Raw genomic sequence first — 22,767 nt, forward strand, 5'->3', positions numbered from 1 at the left:
GGGCGCCTGGGTGGCTCAGTCGGTTAAGCGTCCGACTTCAGCTCAGGTCACGATCTCACAGTCTGTGAGTTCGAGCCCCGCGTCGGGCTCTGGGCTGATGGCTCAGAGCCTGGAGCCTGCTTCCGATTCTGTGTCTCCCTCTCTCTCTGCCCCTCCCCCATCCATGCTCTGTCTCTCTCTGTCTCAAAAATAAATAAAAACGTTAAAAAAATTTTTTTTTAAAAATATATTTAAATTGGGGTGCCTGGGTGGCTCAGGTGATTAAGCATCTGACTTCAGCCTAGGTCATCATCTCACCGTTCCCGGGTTTAAGCCCCACCTTAGGCTCTGTGCTTACAGCTTGGAGCCTGTTTCGGATTCTGTGTCTCTTTCTCTTTCTCTTCCCCTCCCCCACTCACGTTCTGTCTCTCTCTCTCTAAAATAAATAAACGTTAAAAATTAAAAAAAAATACATATATATATAATTTCTTATAAAGGAGTTCGTTTTTTATTTTAAAAAGGCATATATTTCCCACAACTAGTGAAACAATGCCAATATGTAGAAAGTACTAAATTTCTTCAAACTCTTCAGTTTACACCGAATAGTCTGTTGTGTGTCCACCTTTCTTTCATGATCATTTATTCACTGAGACATTTGTAGGTTTTGTTTTCACAAAAAGGGGCTCACGATATACATTATTCTGTAACTTTGTCTTTTCACTTAAACATATCATGGACATGCCACAAGAGCTAGAAATCTCACTTATTCTTTTATATAGCACCGTAAATACTCCAGAGTGTAGCTGTTCTATAAATGATTCAACCATTCCCCTTTGATGGACTCTCAAATTGTTTCCATTTTTCTGTTACCACAGGCTGTGTTGCAGCTAATGTCTCCTACTGATGTCCTTGTATCTCAGTGCTTTTAGTTCTTTGAGACAGTTTTTCAAAGTGGGACTGCTAGGTTAAAAGATGCATTTAAAAATTGTAATTGATATGGCCAGATTATTTTAAAAGACTGGAACAATCCACATTCGCACCAACAATGTACAAAGTTGTCATTTGTCCTAATTATTGCCAGCACTGATCATTGTTTTTAAATTTTGCATCTGATTGACAGGTGACCAATGGTACTGGGTTTTGACTTACATTTCACTGACCATGTGTACACTTGATCCGCTTTCATATGCTTATTGAAATGCCAGAGAGAATAATGGTTTGAAGCATGGACTCAAGAGTCAAATTACTTGGGTTTGTGTCATAGCTCAAGACGTGGGACTACCTATTGTATGACTTGGGCAAGTTACTTTACTCCTCTGAGCCTGTTTTCTTAGCTGTAAAATAAAGACATTACCTATCTCCAAGGGTAAATAATACTTGTAAAGTGATTGAAACAATGTTTACCGCATAGCAAGTTCTAAATAAATGGTTAGTGATAATTATTGTTGATCTTTTAGATTTCTTGCATTGCTATTGGGATGACTGTTTTGTAGTAATCAATACATAGGAATTCTCTGTATACCAGGGATATTAATCCTATTTCTGTCACTTGTGTTGGAAAATTTTTCCCATCTGTCAGGTGTCTTTTATAGAACCAAGACTTGTTCTCCCCAAAGTTGCTCATGTAGTCAAATATGTCTATAATTTCCTTGAGGGCTTCTAGATTTTGTTTTGCTTATGATTCCCCATCATAAGATTACAAAGTCTCTTAAAAATGCTTCCAATATTTCATCTTAACATTTAAATTTGTAGTCCCTCTGGCATTGTGTATCTTTTGAGTCAGGGATTTGGTTGCGTTTTAGGCATTTACTGTAGTTCTATATAGTAGTAACATATGATATTTAATTTAGAAACTTCATGGAAAGAGATATTTGGAAGAAAATATAGTATTCACAGAAATAGGTAATCAATTGGGTAGTTTTTTTTTTTAAATCTTTTAATGTTTATTTTTAGGAGAGAGACACAGCACGAGTGGGGGAGGGGCAGAGAGAGAGAGAGAGAGAGAGAGAGAGAGGGAGACACAGAATCTGAAGCAGGCTCCAGACTCTGAGCTGTCAGCACAGGTTCGAAGCGGGGCTCAAACTCAGACTGAGAGCATGACCTGAGCTGAAGTCAGACGCTTAACCAACTGAGCCACCCAGGTGCCCCAATTGGGTAGTTCTGAATACCAATGGGTTTTGATTTTATTCTTTTAATGGAATCTTCTCTTTACATACAGGGAATCCGGGGCACCTGGGTGGTCAGTTAAGTGTCTGACTTTGGCTCAGGTCATAATCTTGCAGTTCTTGGGTTTGAGCCCTGTGTCAGGCTCTGTGCTGACAGCTCAGAACCTGGAGCCTGCTTTGGATTCTGTGTCTCCCTCTCTCTCTCTGCCCCTCCCCTGCTGTGCTCTGTCTCTCTCAAAAATAAATAAATAAATAAATAAATAAATAAATAAAAGAAACCACATGGAATCCTTTTTTCATATGAAATATTATAAGAAACTCCAATATATGAAGTTCAGCAGTTCCTGTTTGAAGTGGTGAAAGATAAAAGGCTTGAGTTAAGATAACAAAAAGCCTTGTAAACATGGATAAAGTTCCAGAATAAAAATTGAGATTTTATTCTGAAACAATTGGAGAACCATTAAAAGGTTTTAGGCAGGGAGTGACTCAATCAGATCTGCATATCAAAGATTACTCCAGCTGCTCTGTAAAGAACAGACTATAGTAGGACAACAGCAGAGACAGTGACACTAGAATGGCATCACAGTAGTCCTAGCAATAGATACATTGGACAAGGATGATAGAAGCAGACAGTTTTAAGGTATATTTATTTACATGATACACCAAGAGAGCTTAATGACTAACAGGGACGTCTGGGGTGACAGGGGAGAAGGAAGTGACAAGAATAATTCCTGTGTTCTGGTTTGAGAAACAGGGTGGAGGGTGGTGCCATTTATCAAGAACAGAACACTAGAAGAGCAGATTTTGAGGGGGAAAATGATGGGGTCAGTGTGAAGTATCTGTGTGTTCATCAAGCAGAGGGACATCCAAATGCCAGGTGGACTTTCAGATCTAGAGCTCAGGAAATACATCTGGGCTGAAAATAGGACTCTGGAAGTTATCAACATATAGTTGGACACCAAAGCCATGGAAATTGAGATTTTTCAGAGTAGGGCAAGAAAGCCCAAGACATAGGAGGGGCACTGATTCACTTGGGGTTCTCTGACTGTAAGCAACAAAAATTGACCCTGGCTACAAGGGCCTCTGCATATGGTTATACAGGGATATCTTTCGCAGCCATATGTAACAGCCTGTACGACCAATGGAATTTATTGGAAGGATATAATAAGGCAGTTCCCAAGAATTAGAGAAGCTTAACATTCAAGAAAATCAGGAAATCTGGGCAACTGAGGAAGTCTCAGTAACATGAACTCATATGCCCCTTACAAATTATTTTCTGGTAGCATGGGAGAAGGGCAGTTTCCCAAAGGGAAGGTGAAGTGCTGCTTTCAAAGGAGGAAAAAGGCACTGGGCAGATGAATATAGCTGTCCATTATGTTACATCCTTTGGCTGTCCAGAACATGCATTCTTCAACATTAATAATTTTGGAAATGTTTCCATTCAATATACTGTAGAAAATGGATTCTTCTCCCCCAGGAGAGAACTTAAAAATAATTTCCACGTATCACATTCAGTGACAAACCTAAGATCTCTGGGTGATAGTCTCTTTCAGTTATTAAACTAAGATGTGCCTTGAAATGTACAACTTATGCATCTGCTGGCATATTTCACCATCACCAACACACCTGTATACATTAGTGAAAAGACACTGCCAGTAGAACAGCTTTCTTATCCATTTAAAATTGTTCTATTGTCAACAGCTACCTGGCTATCCAAATTTTGCTGTCACTAGGCACATGCTTGCAAATGACAAGGGGGAAGTACCTGTACTGGCTCCTTTGCCAATAAGAATTGTTCATTTCCCCCACCCTGGGACACAGAGCAAGTTTTTGCTGCTTGTATTTCAGTCTCAGTTCCAGATCTTCCATGTTCCTCAGGGTCTGAAGCTTAATTCCCTGGTATCAATTCCTGTTATCATTCAGTAATTTAGATGCAAGCAATACAAACCTGCTTTAGCTAACAAATGAAAAGGGAACATATTTTATGGATACATGGGGGTCTATAAAAATCAAAGTAAAACTTGGGATAGCTGGGCCTTGACAACAGGAACCAGGGAACCAAGAGGGATGTACTTGCACCAATTCTGATATAGTTTCCTTGGAACACTACCATCAGAATGACCCGGCTCCTGATTTTGGGTCACCTAAGATTCAAAAGTCATCCCAAAGAAAAGTGGGGATCTATCACTAAAGGAAAGGAGAAATGACTCAGGGGAGGCAAAAATCAATGGATGACCATTATACTAATATTTAAATGATGGGGAGAAGAAAAGTATCTACAGTGGAGCATAGCCAGAAAGGCAGGAAGAAAATGAGAAATGTCACAACACCTAAGGGAAAAAAGAGTGCCAAGGTGTGTTGGGAGCAGTCTGCTGGAAGTTCAGGTAAGAGGTACCATGTACTGGACTTTGCAATAAAAAGGCCACTATCGAACTTGACTGTAGTGAGATAAGAATAATCAAGGATTTCAAAGAAAATGTGATTTTTCCCCCCTTCTACCTACCCAGTGTGAACACTGCAATAGGCCTTAGTAGATCAATATCAGTTAAGAACTGGTGAATCACTGATAAACACTGATACTATGATATCCTGATAATCCAAATACACTCATTTAAAGAGATAGGCTTGGATAATTAAAAAAACAATTACTGAATTCTGAGTTCCTCAAACAAGGTACAATGACCTTGTCAGCTTCAGTACTGGATGATGAATATATTTACCTAAATATTCACTAACATGAAGATAGGTATTTTATATTTGACAAAATAGGCTTGGTGGTAAGTAACTTGCCAAAGTCAAACAATAAGCAATAAATTTAATTTTTAAAATTCTTTTATTTTAAATAAAGTTTAAAAGTAATGTGAGTAGTGTAAAATATTCAAATACAGAAATGTATAAAGTTGAAAGTCTCATGTAATCTACACTATTTGAAGAAAGCCATTAGTAGACTTTTCTATGCATCATAAACACAAATTTTTAAGTGAGTTCACACTATACATTTTTCTATTAATAGTTTCACTTAATATATCATGGCCATTTTCCCATGTCCATACACAATACATGTACTTTATTAATTTTAACAGACATGTAGATTTCCTTATATGGCTGAACCATATATTATTCAACAATCCTTTACGGATAAACACTTAGGTTTTCCTCTATATCTTTCTACCATGTAATTTTTATGCTTCTGTAGTAACTTAAACATTGTCACTTCTTGTTTCACTTTGTCTTCTGGCATGGAAAATAAATTTCAGTGTGGCCATGACCTCTAGTTTAATAAATATTTGGATTTGTCAAGTTTTGATATTGGTAGATAGTATTTAGTCAGGCTGACTCAATTTTAAACAATAGAAACCCAACTCGAAGTAACTTAAAGCAAAAAAGGGTATTTATTGGCTCACATAACTGAAAAGTCCATAGGGATAAACTAGCTTCAGGCACGGTTGGATCCAGGGGCATAAACATTGTCATCAGGACTCAAGTCTCTCCATCATTTGGCTCTGCTTTCCTTTGCACTGGCTTCATTCTCTGGCTCATTTGATATGGTGGGCCCTGTTGGTTAGAACTTTTCATACTACAAAGTCAAGCAATCTCAGTAAAGAGAGCTCCTGAGCCTCTCCTCCACAGTTCGGTAAAACTCCTAGGGCTGAGTATCACTGGACCAGCTTGAATCACACGGCCATTCCAGAACCAATTACTATGGTGAAGGAGATGGACCATGCTGATTGATCAGGTCTGAATTACATGTCCACCCAAGAAGCTTAAAGTTAGGCCAGACTGAACCATGTGGACTAGAAACAGGGAAGTGGTTCCAAGAAACATCAGAGTTGTTACAATGAGATGGAATGAATGCTGGTCAATCAAAAACAACTGATGCCAATGATAAGACCAGATACTAAAAAAGTTTAGTCTGTGTTCAGTAACAGCTGGCATTGTTACTTTCTTGACAATAAAAGTATTCTGAAAAAACGTCATGAGTAAGTTTGTCCTGTACTCAGGAAGCTTGTAATCCATTTGAATGGAATAATCATATCCAATAGCATACTTTGGATGATGCAATAAAGTTTCAATAAAAGTAAAACTCAGTGGCCATGAATCTGACAGCCCAACCATCTTGCTGACATGAAGCAGGACAACTAGCCTCCCACTGGCAAATAGTTCTGTGAGACTACTGAAGTCAGTGGTAAATTTTAAGTTCAGTGGAAAGCTCTTGTGTTTCTTTAGTCTTTTCCCAAGTTGAACTGGAACATTTCTGTCATCTATTATTGCAGAAAAGAGGAATGGACAGAGCTTGTAATCTGCTGTACTCCTTCAGATTGGGTAGAAAGGATCTCAGGTGCTGAAAATGATCAAATATATATAGGCATAGAGGCTTACTCTGCATTAAAAACAAAACAAAACAAACAAACAAAAAGAGGCTGCTGGTCAAGGAGTACATAGCATGCTCCTTCCAGTTATGAACAGTTAAGTCCTGGGGGCTGGGGGGGAGGTGAGGTGCAGGTTGCTTCTGTTCAAAATTCCCTGGTGGAACTGGGTGTAAGATAGGCTGATACCAGTTGTAGTCTTCTCAAGCACAGCCGGTCTGATTGCAACGTGTCAAAAAAGGCAGACGAGGGCTGAGTCAGGTAAACAGGTAAATAGAGTACCTTCAGCAGGGCTAGCCACACCAATAGCCAGGATGTGATCTGGAAGAATGGGCAGATTAATATCAAAGCTCTGTAAATTAGCTTTTACCCTGAGTCCTCCAGGGTTATTCCATAGGGTTGACTCTGGATACCATTTTCTGATCTTAAAGGGCCAGTCAGGTATAGCAGCTTTAATTTTCCTGTTTATCTGCCCAGGAACTTTCAGCTCAGTAGAAGGCTATATTCTCAATTCAGACTTGAGGTTCTGTTGAGGAGTCTATGCTACATCTGGGAATGACAAGGTTGGGAGAGCCAGATTCATCAAGGTTGGCCCTACTCTCTTTGGTAATCAAGTCTCCACCTTCTGAAACTCAGTCCATCTCTGAGAATCAGCTTATAAACAAGGCCTTAGATTGGTGGGTGGTGCTGCTGAGACTTATATTGAGATCTGAAGCAGGGAGATAGTAGGTAAGATCCTAGGTTTCAGTTTTAGGCTTTCTGCATTTTCAACTATCAATTCTTATACACAGAGTATATTAGACTCTTGAACAGATGATCATCCTCACCTTAAGCCCCTCATTTTGACAGGATTAAAGGGAATGACTGGCAGTGTAGATCAATGTCTTTTTCTGTAATGTACAGGAGAAAGAGAATTGAGCTGATGTTTTGAAGGTAGTAGAAAAATGGAGTCTGTAGATAACTTCTTATTAACAAACAATAGTTGTATATACAAGCAGCTAGTCATTAGATTTTTATTAGTTGAGGATGTGCAGGCCTTGTTTGATGATTTGTAGACAGAGTCATGTAATCAGGGTTAGTCTAAAGAGTAAGAGACAAAGATACAAAGAAATCATTCCCAACATTTAACCAGTGCATTCATTAAAGTAGTTGAGGACAGCTGCCCCTTAAGTAGACTGTGAAGTAAGAGAATCAGATTTTTCTCATGACAAAAATCGAAGTCTACTTGTTTGACATGATCTGGTCTGGGAGTTCATGAATTGAATCCATCCTGCAGAAACAGATAAGTGTCTTAATGCCTGAGAGTATCTCATAGCAAGGAATGAAGTCAGCCACTCTGAATCAGTGTAAAACAATATTGAGACAGATGAAATTCCATTAAAATATCCACAAGGACAAGACACTGTGGTCTTGTGACATTAGGAAGAAGCTGCAGGAAGCTCTTGAGTCTACTGATAAAATTCTTAGCTGCAGGCTTTGTAGATTTTTTTTCAAGTCAGTCTACATTTTCAGCAAAAAGGTAGATATGCAACTTGAGATGCCCAGCAAGCAAGCTCCATGGCCTGGTCAAAAGGTCTACCTCCAAATAATCCTAACACCTGTAGTTGATGGTACCTGACATCAAAAGGTCCATCATAAAAGAACATCTCTCATTGGTTAGAAGAAAATCTTCCAAAGGGTCACATTTAAAATCACATACATCAGAGGATGTTCAAAAATTGTCTCTTGTGGACCAGATGTTACCTGTAGTTAGAGCAGAATATTCATAATTTTGGAGCAGATATGCCAGTGATGGAGGAAATTTTGTTTTTTAAGGTTATTACCTCATTTATCCTGGAAACAGCAGTTAAACTGAATAAAAACCAAGGAGCAGTGTAACTGCCACTGGTTGAGTCATAGTGACTTGCAGTTTTGAGAATAACATGAATAACCAGGTACCTTTTTAGGTAATGTTGCCAGAATTTCAGTTCTGCTTTCATAGTTAATGGTTATCCCTTGCACACGAAGTAGAGTACCATGGCTGATGATGGGAGGTCCAATGTACAAGTTGGTCTTATATGGCCTCAACGAGGCATCATCAACTTTAGTACCAGCTTCAATACCTGGCGATTCAGGTATCCAGGAGATCAAGACTTCAAAGTTATGTATTTCAAGTACCACTAGAGCATGTGGTGTTTGTGATAGAAGTTGGGTAAGGGAGTGTGTCAGTGTAGAGTACGTATGCATTGCTCTCTCTGACTATATTGAATGCCAGGAATCACTCATTTGAAATCCATCTGGGGGTACAGGGCTGTTAATCTAGGTCCATTTGATACCACTTTCAGCCCACTTGACTACCCTGGGGTGGCAAAGATATGCCCATCTTCTTGCACTTTTCTGACTTTGCCCACAGTAAGCATTCCTAAGAATGTGCAGCATCAACTGAACATGGACTGGGTTGGGTAGAGGTACAGATCAGAATGCCATTCAGGTTGCACATGTTGTCTAGGGCAGTGGTTTTCAAACTGTGTTCTGAAGAATTCTAGGTGTTGTAAAGAAGTCTCCTTAGGGGTCACCATGGTGGTAAAGGAAGATGCTTGTGGCAGGTTTCAGGCCCCCCACTCCTGCTTCATCTACAGCAGCTTCTCTTTTATTCTGGGCTTCCACATAGTTTTCATTGAAAGGGCTTCATGGTCACAAAGCCTTTGGAAAACCAATGATCTAAGAATAAGTTGTTCACAAAATGCTGAAATACAAAAAATAGGTCACAGAAACCAGAAACTGTGAGCAAAGCCTGTGGTAAGCCAAGGTGTTTTCCTATTCATTCTTTCCTTAATACGGACCACATTACAGAATGATGAAGTTAACATTCAACTCTGCTATAAATTCTGATTGCCTCAAATTGGGTTTGTGACTATCAGTGAACAGGGCTATTGGTTTTAAGTGACAATAGCACTGGGATTTTTGCAGTCAGCATACAGCTGCAAAATGCTTTCATTTCTTTGCAAGTATTATCCCAAGTCCATGGCTAGATGACTTCTCTTCAAGATCTTTGAAGATCTCAATGGGCCACAACTCAAATTCTATGAAAATATTATTCTCCTCCCCCTTTTCTCCCACCATCCTTTTCCTCCTCCCTTCCCTTCCCAATCTCCTCACCCACCTGAGATACAATGCCCTTAAACTAGGTTTACAGCACAATTTTAGGGACAGAAAAATATGTTGTTAAATGTCATGGAATTCAACCAATTTGGGGGCAAAATAAACTTTTCCCCATTCTCTTCCCACATATCCCCACAAACCTTCTAGAGGTTCCTTTCACAGAAAATAAGAGGTAATGGTCAAGATGTAGGACTCTCAGATGATAAAGACATATAAATTCAAGCAGTTATTGACAAAAGTAAGAAAAGAGGGTGGTGGTTTCAAAGATTCCATTTACTCCTGAGTCTTCAGGGCAATCAGGAAGCACTGGCTATACTGCTCCAAAGCAGTTTCTCTATTAAAAGGAATGCTCCCAAAAGAACAGTCTGTCCTTGATTAAACTTCCTACACACTAGGCTAAATAGCTCAATGAGGCTCTTTGTTGCAAGTCTTCTGAGATCTTTTAATATGCTACACTCAATTGGGAAGGGAACACGTATTTTACCACCTTACAAGACTACATAAGCTCTACATATAGATGTTGTATGCATGCACCATATACATGCATACACACATATGTGAACAGCACTGCTCTAAAGAAATAGAGGATCCATTTTAAGTAAATTTTGAGGGATAGAGGACCTTAGATAAGATCTCAGTGTCCAAGAGTACTAATAAAACTTTTTAAAAAATTTTACAAAGAACAAAACATGAAAAGGGATTTCCAATCAGGCCATTTGGGAACGTGAGAAGACTATGTGAACAACGGATCTAGAAGTAGCTTTGTGTTTCATGTGGTGTAGTCTTACTGTCAGATGACCATGTGCCATGTTGACTGGATAAATCTACCACTAAGGAGACAATCTGCTCTTAAACCTTAGGGGTAAGTGCCATGGAATTCTGGCTTAGATGGAGCCATCATAAAATTACACTTATGACATCCTGACTGACTGAGGGCACCAGATCAGGAAGTGGGAAACTTTTCTGGGGTTACCAAACTCCAGTCATTTTAACACTGCAGGTAAAGTAGAGGCTAAATTAATTCCATGGAGAGAACTGGACTGGGAGTCAGAAGGCCTGACCTTTATCACTTCGTAGCTATGTCATCTTGGATAACCTTTAAACTTCAATTTCCTCATTTGCAAAAAGAAATTATAATCTATTGTGTTGTTTTGATAATTGAGATTTATGCATGTAAAAGTGCTTTGAAACTATAAAGTGCTATATAAACATAAGGGATTACCATGATAGGTTCTACCTGGATGTATCAAGAGGCCTTTTCTGGAATCTGATTGGAGCTTTGTGAGATGCTGTTAGATAAAGGGATTCCTTGGTAGAATTTCTTACATTTGTGTGAAAAGTTCTGGTTCCTGAGTAATCCCAAAGATGCTGTGAGTTCACTGTGCCTTTGTTTTAATTCCAGTATCTGCTGGTCATTATATCTGCTTTCTATTCAGTAGGCTACTACAGACTTGAAGTGGAAAAAGAATAGGGTCCCGTGATCTGGATAGGACCCTAGACACTTCACGAATTTCAATCATTCGAAATTGTGGGGCATGATCCAACGTCGTTCTTGAAAGATGTTACCATTCTTCAGTGTTGGTAACTAAAAATCCCCTGGTCCAAATTTATTATGTGTCTCTGAAGGCTTTAACTGAAGAAACGAAATGCACACTCATGGAACAAACTGGGCCTTTTGCTGTGATAAAATAGCTTCAGCTATCTGGCTTGAATAGTTTGACTTCACTATAAAGGGCTGTGCTGAATCTGGGTAGAACAGGACAGGAGTGGAGGTGAAGGCCACATCATGATGGTTGAATGCCTCTTGGATCACCGTGGTCCACTGGAATGGTGTCTTCTTCAGCAGTAAGGTGAAGGAATCACCATGGGCAAAAATCCAGGTACCAGATCTATAGGCTGATGGAACAGTACAAGGAAGGTGGTCAGAAGGTCCAGGTGAACACTCAGCCATCAGGAGGCACAGGACTGGAAGGGATAGGAACAAAACAGGTAAGATAACAAATGCACAGAATTACAAACACAGGACTCCTAACACTAGAGTGGGTCTACTGTCAGGATTATCAGCTGCTGGATGGGTACTAATTCTCAGTAAGCCTAACTAAAAAGCTGACAGATGGGAAAATGGGGAATAATAATAATTTTTTTTAAAAAAGCCTTCTGATTAACAATTAGTGATGATAAGAACAGAAACAGTTCTCTGGCAGGGACTGCTTCCTGACTCTTGAGAACAAACTGTCTCAGGAAAGCAGCAAACAAGGAACTGCCTTAAGTCTCATATTGTGGGGCAGTAATGTGACTGTATTCAGGCTGTTGGGCAGTGGTTTTGGGGGGGGGAGGGGGAAGAAGTGGCTCCATGGATAGCAGAAGAACTGAATTTAAATTTACATAGAACACGAACCTAGATTTTGTCCTTCTTCCTTTTCCAATGCCTTGCTCAAATTATTTCAGGACCTTGCACTTTCAAAAGCTTTTACTTTGATTTTAACAAGATGCCATCTTGAGTGGTAGAGAATAAGGTACTTGGGAAATAAGGCACTGTTCTTTGCATCCTTCTGTTAAATACCCTATGCAACGTACCAGTTTCTCTTCCATGTTTGAGGGCTCCCTAAATCTTTTTAAACTTAGAATTAAAAAAAAGAAATACATGAAACACAGAAAGAAACATGGCCCATACTAGTGATCTTTTGCCTAATTAAGAGTAATTAGATTACCACACAGCAATTAAACAAATGCTTACTAAATGTTTATTCTGAGATAGCCTAGTCTCTAAATTACTCCTTTCTGTGAAATGCTTGATTACATATAGTAGTATGTGCAGCAAAGACTCTTAAAACAAAGCCTTTGCTTTCAAGGGCTTACTATCTGGAAAGAGAGCAAATGCTTGCAAATGACTACGAGGTATGCTCTGCATAGAGAGCTAAAAGGTAAACAACATAATACTCAAAAAAAAAAAAAAAAAAAAGATAAAGTTAGGGAGACTCATGAAGAAGAGAATATCTGACTTGAATATTGAAGAAATGGCATTGTTCTGACAGGTGAAGAACCAGAGGAGAGCATTCCAGGGTAGAGAAGAGAGCATGAACGTTAAGTGCAGAGATGTAAGAATAAGGCATTTTGGAAAATAGCAAGTACCGTAGTTCACTTTGGATGGAGCGTCACTAGAACTTGCAATGAAGCTCTGGCAGAAACTCAGGTCTTCAAATTCCCAGTAATAGCGCTGGTGGCAGTGCTTGCTCCATTGTTGTCTCTTCTCAAATCAAGGTCAACAGCCCCCAGATTCAAAAACAAGTATGTTCAGCTCCAGAGTCCCTGTCACATCCTGACGAGCTCTTCAGGTCCCAGGTGCAGTTCTTGAAAATCTGGAAATCTGGAGTCCATGCCGTGGCTACACAGAAAAGCATCTGCTGCAGCTAGTGCAGAACACTGTAGTGAAATCTTTTCGGCCTCCTATCCTGGACATCTCATGTTTTGTTACAGAATTTCAAGCTTTGAGTTCCAGTTGTTTTTTTTCCTCTTTTCTCCTGAGGAAAGCATCTTCTAAGATCACCACAGTCTTAAGATTCTTTTGAGGTACATCCAGATAACAACAAAGGAGCTAAAAGACCAACACATTTTTCTCTAAAACAGTCCTTTCTCTGGAAGTGAGATCATTTGTCTCTGCCCTTTACGTAAAAGGAATAGTCAATTGATTTTCTCAGACATTTGTATGAAATAACAAAACAGGTGAACACCTAACCAGACGAAATACACTTATATGTATTTATGTTCACTTGCTTAGAGCTGTACCACTGGTAAGCACCACTCCACAAAGAGAAAATGTTTGAAATACAACTGTTCAAACATTTCTATAGTGTTTGCTGGATAATGGCCTGGAATTTGATAAAAGCAGCTGACAATTAACAAAGAAGCAATAACTGGCATCTTGGCCATCTTAGTAACACACTTGCAAGCAAATAGAATACAAAGCAGGCCAGGAAAAAAGTAAGCACTGAAACACTTCCAAATCTACTGATTTTGAAGTTCAGCCGAAGTCATAACAAAATTTCAGAGAATGTTAACCTTCAATTAATAAAGATAAGCCCCCAAACATCTTCAAGAATTCCATGCCTGGTTTAGTCTGTTCCAGTGAGCCAGCTTGCTAAAAATCCACCTGCACCATTAATTAGCTGGATTCGGCAGCACCATTTAAAAATAAGCCTGCTCACTACCAACTGCAGAGACTAAAGATATACAATAGAAGCAAGTAATGGATCGCAACCATGGTCGTGGAAAATGGTCAATGAAAGGGAAAGGTAGTCAGGCACCAGTATAAGCAGCAGAAAAACAAGAGTTGCTGGGCCAAGGATTAAATAGGTTTCTCGATACTAGGGAACACATCCATTTCTAGTTTCAGCTGCTTTATATTGGGTGCCATTAAACCATACCATACACGTCAGCCAGCGTTCAGGCACCCCACGGTAAAAGGAAAGGACTCAGAATAGAAGCCAAGCAGTGGAGTGTTGTTACCCCAAATATCCATTATGCATAGAAACAGCTCACATATCCCAGGGATCCAACAGGGGCTTCAAATCGGTTGTGAAGGGTCCCAAATGACATCTAGGCCTCAGTTTCCTCCTCGTGGCATTACGGAATTGTAGTTCTTAACTCTTGTGGGTCACATGTCCCCTTTTGAAAACTGGCTGGCGATGGATCCTCATTCCCCCAAATGCACACTCCCACTATTTCTGCATACAATTTCGGGGGAACTTGGGGGCTTCCAACTCCAATCCAAGGTTCCCAGGTTCAAAATCCAAGAACTGGGCAATTGCTAACTTTTCTTACAACTCAAAAAAAAACCCATTACAAACAATAATCATCCCTTACGTACACCGACGCTTTATAGTTTACAAAGCGCTTTCAACCCTACAAACATTGATAGGCAGAGGAGGAAACTGAGGCGCTGACAAATTACAGAGTGATTTGCCTAAGGTCACTCGGCCAGCTGGTGGCTAGGCCCGGAAGCAAACCCAGCTCTTCCGACTCCGGGGCTTGTCTCCCCGCCCCGGAGCTGCCGCCAAAGCTCCCGCCCCTCACTAAGGGGGCATGAGGAGGAAAAGACAAAGTAGAAAGCCCACCACCAACCATCCCCCAGCCCCCTCTTGCCCCCCCAACTGGGTCCTTGCAGGCCCCGAAGGGTGGCGCCAGGCCTCCACGCCGGCCCCGGCCACCCCCGCCTCCCCGGCCGCGCCAAATCCCGCCGCCGCCGCCGCCTCCCCGGGAGCGGGGCGGAGCAGCTGCCCGCCGCCGCCAACCACCCGGACGACTCCTCGTCGAATCGCAAACGCATAGGCCGCCGCCCGAGTTCTGCGTACGAGAAGAAAGACGCGGCGCGAGCGCCAACGGCCACCGGGCGCGCGCCGCGGCGGCCGGGCCTGCGCCCCAAGAGCTGGATGCCAGAGCAGGAGAAAGAGCCGCCAACCGATCGCTCGATCGACCGCGCGCCCGCTCCTTCGCCCTACCAGACCGGGGAGGGGGGGAGGGCGCGCCAGGGCGTCTTCGAGTTAGGGGCCTGACTCCCCGGCGACGAGACAAGATGGCTCCTCCGGTCCGCGCCGCAGCTACCGTCCCGGCTGCGTCGCTCGGCCCGCCCCCGGTACTGTTTCTTTAAATGGCGGAGAGGGTCATGAAAGCAGGAAGAGAGGCGCGCGCTCTCACGTGACAGGGGCGGGCCCGGCTAACAAGATCCGGTCACGTGGAGACACGCTACCCACCAATCAGGAGGCGTCGCATCAGGGCGGGGGCGGGAGGAGCTGTGGCTCTGTGATTGGCCTAATGCACCGCGGAGGCCTCGGGGGCTTGGGGCGTCGGGGAGTGCGCGAGGTGGCTCGGGTTGTGTGCTCCAGCGGAGACAAAGCAGTGGCTGAGGTGGCTGTGGCGGCTGCGGCAGGGGCGGCAGAACACCTATAAACGCCGAATTCTGTGGTGTTGAGTCCTGTCATCTCATCCAGCGCGGCGCGTGGGCGGCTGGTCTCGCGGCGGCGGCAGCGGCGGAGGCGGAGGCAGCACATGGTTCCAAGAGCGCGCTGCGGTTGTTGGGTTCCAATTCCGTGGGGAGGGACAAAGGCAGCTTTGAGCACCCGGCAACGTCGGGTCGGGTGCTGCGCTCGCCACCCTGCCCTCGATCCGGGCCTTGAAAGCTGGGACTAACTCCTCTCTGTGAGGAGGAGGAGGAGGCGGCGGCGGCCTCGGGACTGAGGCCCTGGAAGGGCCTGAGAGCCGGAGGCCTCTGTCTGAGGGAAGTGGGGGAGGGGCGCTGCCCGCCTGAGGTGATTTGGGCGGGTCAATTCTGAGGCGTTTTTGTGGGTCAGTGTGAGGTAATTTGACCCACTACCCTGAGGAGATTGCGACGGGACCACAAGCTAGGTCTGGTCTGGGCTTTCGAAACGGAAATCGCCGTCGCCGTCAGCGTCAGCGATTAGGAGACTTCAGTTGGGAGGTGGTGAAGGAAGCGGGAACTAACGCCATATGCACTCCGTCGACTTCGTGGCCGCCAGCCTGGGGCCTCTTTAAGAATCACAGGATCTTTGGTGAAGACATGGGTGGCTGTCCAGTTTTATGACAGAAGGTGGTAGCTTTCCGGATTGATAAATTTCCTGGCCGGAAATTTAGAGGAACAAAAAAGCTCGAAGAACGTGAAGTTGGAGCAGTAATAAAACCTCTCAAGTCCAATACTGTCTACTCCAAGACCATCCACATTCGACTCCTTGAGCTATCGCAACTTAAACTAAAGCTTAAGACTACAAATCTATGACATAGTTTTCTTCAGAATATTACATCATAGTCATTAAGAAGATAAAAAAGCTTGGAGAGATCAATTGTAGTTTTAGACATCTCTTTCAATATATTTTGGATAGACACCAGTTAACCTTGTTTAACAGTAAGGAGCACAGACTTAACCAAACCTTTACTGGGAGGAATCCTGGAAAATCTATTCCATTATAAAGTTATAGTTCCCAGTTAGTGGGTGAAGGACTGGAGACCTCACTGCACTCATGGCTTTCACAAATTACAGCAGTCTGAATCGAGCTCAGCTAACCTTTGAATATCTACATACAAATTCGTAAGTATCCTTTAGGTGCCACTGAGGTCACTGATAACTCATTCCTTGATAATACGAAAATCATTTTCCCAGAAAATTCTGCTTTTTTTACTTTTTGGGATGTATCACTGGATGAGTCTTGAGCTCTGTATTGAAGAACTGAGATAAGTGAGATATTTGTTGCTAATCCAGAAGAATACAATCTTCATTTGTTGGATCAAAATTTATTTGATCAAATGCAAATTTTAGTTATTTGAAGTCAATATATTGAGGTGTTTGATAGGAATCCAACAAGTGCTGTTCTTTGGATCCCCAGGAGTTGGACTATTCTCATATCGACTTTCTTTTTAGTGACAACAGCCAAAACAGTTGGGTTATAACAAGTCTTTTTTTTCCTAACAAGAAAAAGAAAAGAATGAAGATCTTTAAATGACAACTTGTGAGAAGAAATTACTAATTTTTGTTGTCAGCAAACAGTTGGCTTTATCTTCCTGGGAAATTCGTCCCTAATTCCAATGAAATTTTTATGTGCTAGGCAGAAAATAGCAACTTGTTTAAACCCATAATTTAAGTAGCCTTTCCCCAAAATGTGTGCAAATCACAGAACACATATGGTGTTTATGTTTGAGCTCATTAGGAGATTATCATTATTCCGTGTTGATCTGGAATGTTTCAGGGTTAACTGTTATGCCACTCTCTTGGAAGTAATTCAGTGGGGTCATAACTACTTAGTGTTCTAATACATTCATTCATCACTTTTGAGATGAAGGTAAGTATTCTACCATTTTAGTATTTGCAGAGGTGATGAGCAGCTACATGAATGGCTCAGAGATCTGAAGAACCGCTTTGAGGGTTGAGATGATAGACTTCAAACATCTAGTAACAGTAAAATAATTTTTAGCTTTTTATGGGAAAGGGCAACATGTTATGACGTCTGTAATTTTTTTTGCTTTTTTTCCTATCAAGTAAATAAAAGTTTTGAGTAGTGAATTGCCAAATGGTGATAGTCTGGTTTTATTTTTTGTTTAGGAAGCTTATTAGCGAACTAGAACTGGTTTTAGAGTAGGTACTGTAGGGCCTGAGAGGCGAAGTCTCATGCTACGGAAGATGAATCTGAAGCCCACTTAGATAGGTTGGTGATGCTTATTTAGCTAATTAATAACGTCTTGGGCAAGACCCTCAGTATCCTTTTTTATATTTGAATTGTGTTTAAGAACAAGCATTTGAAGGCCACTTAGATGTTCACCGGTGATTGTATTTAATAATTGGTTACTTCAGTTCTGAATTGTGGAATGAGGGGCCAAATTTGGAATGACAAGACTATATGATAATCTTGGAAGAGCTTCCCCAAAGACTTTTTGATAATAATAGTAACAACAATTAATTGCTTCTTGCCAGTCACTTTTAAATGTGTAAAATAATCCTTATAGTAACCTTGCTGGAGTAAGGATTATTCCTATTTTGCATTTGAGGAAACTGGGCTCAGAGTAACATGCCAGAAGTTACACATCTGCTAAGTGGCAGGTTTAAGGCATCAAGATTTAAGGCAATAAGTTTTACCTGGCCATAATGGTTAGTGTTTTTAGCTATCAGGCAGTACTAACTCTAGTCGAGTATACTTTTAAGGGCTTGTTTTCTTATAAAGCAAAGGGTTTACTTCCTACTTTGAAAGTCTATTCAATTTTAGTTTATCTCAAATTTTTTAATTTGAGGTTCTGGAATACTCTTATATTGCCATTTTATAACTTATTAACAATAGGTGAACAGAACTAAGGTATAGAATAAAATTCTAGTTAAGTCACTTGTTTAAAATACAACTGGAGAATTCTCTGTGAATTTGACTTTCCCATATTGACTTGGAACCACCTGCTTGCATGAACATTTGAGGGTTGAATGTATCATTTTGGAAGCTCTAGATTTTCTAATCTGGATCACACCTTTGAAGTTGTATACTTTAGGATGTATCTAATCCTGCCAGAAGAAAATATGAACCCTGGAATACCAAGATAAGTTGGTTTGTAACCAGTTTGAAGATTTATTTATCACGGTAATGTGACTAGAAATTCATTTCTAGAGGAAACAAATGTTTAAATTTTCCTAAGCCGTGACTTGTTACTCCTTATGATGGTAGATTGATCTTCTCTGTGTTAAGTGATGCAAGGTCACCTTCAGAAATGGGAAGATTTTTCTTAGAGTACCTTCTCCTTTGTTCTTTTACAATTTTTAAAACACAAAACCATTATAGAGTGTCTGACATCTACAATATTGCCATATTGTGAATTATGTAAGGTATGGCCCTTTGCTTACCTCCCGTGTAACGTAGACTTGCAGGTGGAACACAGGCAGACTAGAAGGATAGAAATCAGTGTGGTGCAATGGAGAGAGCATGCATAGGCTTGGGAGCCAGCCAAGCTTGGATTTGACTGCTTCCTGGTTGAGTTTTTGGGCAGATTGATTTCCCTGAGCCTCTGTTTCTTCATCTATAAAATGGAGCTAATCTGACAGTGTTTATGAGGAGTATGTTAAATAATGTTTATAAAGTAATTAGCTCATACATGCTACATGATGATCATTGAATAGATGGTGATTATTGTTTATTCAGTGTATGATTTATATAAACCACAAGTTGGTCAATATGGTAGCAAGTTGCTGTTTTGTGGTATTCATTAGACAGATACATTCTTAGGAGCATTTACTGGAGACAGTAAACATCTGTCTTGAATTTTTTTTTTTTTTTTTTTTGTATGATGTCTGTGGTAAGTGTTGATGGTTATTGGTTACATCAGCATTAAGGTTTAAAGCAGGCCTGCGAAATTTTCATAACATGAAAGTCTTAGTCTTGGTTATTTCCTTTTAATACTGGGTGTTGCAATTACGAAATGATAAGAGTTTTTGAATAAAAGGAGTTTTATACAGTTACTGGTCTTTAGTGGTGGGTTTTGTGACTGTTAGTAAAAAGTTCATGGCAATCTAGGTGCTAGACTCCAGATATAGTGATGGTAGTGATGTTCCTTTGTGACAAGATGCGTGTCTTATGTCACTGTTTGCAGTACTGCTAAGTGGTCTGAGAGAGCAGGATGCTTAAGTATAAGATGACTGCTTTCCATGTCTTTTCCTCTTGGCACGTTTGATAAATTATCTTGGCCATATGATACTTTGGTTTGTTTTATTTATATATGTAGTGAATGAACATAGAGGAACCTGTCACCTCTAGAGACTTAATAGTTTGGGGGACTTAAAATCCTGTTGAAATGTGGGTTCACGCTCTAAATATATTAAAGCTATTTGAATGTAAAAATTGTTGCTCTAGTTTCTCAGCTTTATTTTCTAGCAGTTAAGGCAATTAACTGTTGTCAACATCTCCAAGAACACAGCAGAAGCTATCACTGTATGATAGACTTGTGGATAATCTATTGGTTTAAATTCAGGCTGAATATAAATAGGGACACCATATTCCGTATGTAATGAGTAGATTTACCCGTGAATTTGTCACTGGAAATGCTGAGCTGCAAAACTATTTTGATCATGGCACAAATGGCATAAAAGCCAAGATCACTTGAAAGTGAGAGTTTGTTAAAAATCCTTGTCTTTTTCCAGATGGTTGACCTTTCTTTGATAACATGCAAAGAATCTTTACATCTGTGAAAATAATTTTCTTTGATACTTGCTCAGATATCTGTTTCAAATGCTAGCAAGCAATGAGTGTGCCTCTTTGAATATTATTTGAAAAAAGGAGAGAACTTATGTAGTCAGTATGTTTTTGATTCTTCTGATTTTAAAAAACATTTAGAACTCTGATTTTAGAATTTGTTAGTAGGACCCATTAATCAATCAGTTGAAGGTCTGGAGAAGAGATGTGTGTTGTCTCTGACTTTCCCAGCAGTTGTCACAAAAGCCCCTTTTGTGATGTGTCAGTATACATCACAATAATACCCCTCAGCTACACTTTTTAAATTTTCTTATTTTTTTAATGTTTATTTTTGAGAGGGAGAGAGCACACGTGTGTGTGAGCGGAGGAGGAGCAGAAAGAGGGAGACACAGAATCCAAAGCAGGCTCCAGGCTCTGAGCTGTCAGCACAGAGCCTGACATGGGGCTCAAACTCATGGACCATGAGATCATGACCTGAGCCGAAGTCAGATGCTTAACTGATTGAGCCACCCAGGAGCTCCCACTTTATTTTTTTTTAAAAAAATGTCTATTTATTTTGAGAGGGAATGTGTGTGTGTGTGTGTGTGTGTGTGTGTGTGTGTGTGTGCGCGTGTGTGCACACAAGCTAGTCAGGGGAGGAGTAGAGAGAGAGGGAGAAAGAGGATCCCGAGCAGGCTCCGTGCTGTCAGCACAGAGCCCAATGTAGGGCTCAATCCCATGAACCATGAGATCATGACCTGAGCTGATGAGTCTGACACTTAACTGACTGAGCCACCCAAGTGCCCCTCCCTTGGTTACATTTTAAAGATATTTGTTAACTTGTCTGAAACAGTTACGTGTGGAACAGCATTGATACTATGTGGAACAACAAAAGCCATTTGGAATGTTTTCTTTAAATTCTAAATATACAAGGCACATTTCTAAACGTCGTGTAGAAAGCAGTGAAAACTTAGCCAGAGATACTTTGTCCTTGCCCTGTTGAGATCTTGAATTCTGAATGTCTCTCATTTTCATGTGAAGCAGTTTTCATGTGAAGCAATCAGAAATATGTATTGCTGAGAAGCAGTCACCATTTCTTTTTTTTAATTTTTTTTAATGTTTATTCATTTTTGAGAGAGAGAGAGAGAGAGGCAGTGAGCAAGCAAGGGAGGGGCAGAGAGAGAGAGAGAGCCACAGAATCCTAAACAGGCTCTAGGCTCTGAGCTGTCAGCATAGAGCCTGATGTGGAGCTTGAACTCACAAACCGCGAGGTCATGACCTGAGCTGACGCCTAATCGACTGAGCCACCCAGGTGCCCCTATGGTCACCATTTCTGTTTGTGATTTCTTTGCCCTGATAGTAAAGGGTATTAGAGTAAGTTTTGAAGACTATTCATATTCACTGTTTTCACTACCAAAGGCCAGTTCTTGATTCTTTGATGTATTCCAGAGATTCCTGCATATAAATTGTAGTCCCATTCTTATGGTTGTTCTGTTTGTTTGTTTGTTTGGGTTTTTTTGGTTTACAGGAGTTTTATTTCTGAATTTCCTTGACTATATTAAAGTATAACTTTTTATTGAAATAAGTATTGCAATAGAATTTGTTATTTTATATAACAATCCTCAAAATTTAAAAAAATTTTGAGGATGGAGAGTAATTCACTTTGTTAAGTTTTTAGCTACTTCTATTCAGACAGGAAAATGACTGAAAGCTTGAGAGCAAATGTTAGATTCACTTTTAAATTATATTACCTTTAGTAAATCACCTTTAATTTTCTAACATTTCTATTTCTTTAGTGTAGTAATCTACAGAATACTTTGTTTCTTCAGATGATAATTTGAAGAATTTAAGATGATTCTAGAAACTTAAATATTTTTAACTAAAGATACATATGTTTTATGCAGGTGTTTTTTTCATAGAAATTGTTTTTCTTTAAAAAAAATTTTTTTAATGGTTATTTAGTTTAGAGAGAGACAGAGCGCCAGTGGGGGAAGGGCAGAGAGAGAGGGAGACACAGAGTCCTAAGCAGGCTCCAGGCTCTGAGCTGTCAGCACAGCCTGATGGCAGGGCTCAAACCCATGAGCATCAAGATCATGATCTGAGCTGATGTCTGATGCTTAACTGACTGAGCCACCCAGGTGCCCCTGAAATTGTTTTTCTTTTCATGTAAAATAATTAAGGATTGGATTTTGGTCAGAAGAATTTGAACTCTATTTTCTAAGTGAATTGGAGATAAATTTCTACTTTTTACTAAGACCTATTTATTGATGCCATCTTGGATTAGCAACAGATATAATCACTGATCTCACGGGGGAAAAGTTCTTCCTAAAATTCCAATATTTTTTTTTTCCTTTTAGTAACAGTTTTAATTCAAAATTTGTAGTTGCAAAAATTTGTAGGTTTACTTGA

At 40.5% G+C, this 22,767-nt stretch overlaps 2 protein-coding genes across 7 annotated transcripts in view; one reads left to right on the top strand and one right to left on the bottom strand.

Moving 5' to 3' along the window:
* Nucleotides 1-5,517: 5,517 nt before the first annotated feature.
* Nucleotides 5,518-15,699, bottom strand: TUG1 (taurine up-regulated 1). Its single transcript, XM_081790849.1, has 3 exons — nt 15,470-15,699; nt 12,785-15,193; nt 5,518-11,617 (listed from the first exon to the last, which is right to left on the bottom strand). Exons 1-2 carry the CDS (start codon nt 15,697-15,699, stop codon nt 14,725-14,727), a joined length of 699 nt encoding a protein of 232 aa, XP_081646975.1. The 3' UTR covers nt 5,518-11,617; nt 12,785-14,724.
* MORC2 (MORC family CW-type zinc finger 2) overlaps nt 15,489-22,767 on the top strand; it is a 39,727-nt gene continuing 32,448 nt past the window's right edge. For all 6 annotated transcript variants that reach the window (XM_060612682.3, XM_060612683.3, XM_060612686.3 and 3 more), the window contains exon 1: nt 15,489-16,751. In XM_060612682.3, coding sequence (XP_060468665.2) covers nt 16,684-16,751 — 68 coding nt within the window. In that variant the 5' untranslated portion in view covers nt 15,489-16,683. The remainder of the gene's footprint in view (nt 16,752-22,767) is intronic.

Source organism: Panthera onca, chromosome D3 (assembly GCF_046562875.1).
Source record: "Panthera onca isolate mPanOnc1 chromosome D3, mPanOnc1 haplotype 2, whole genome shotgun sequence".
NCBI lineage: Eukaryota > Metazoa > Chordata > Mammalia > Carnivora > Felidae > Panthera > Panthera onca.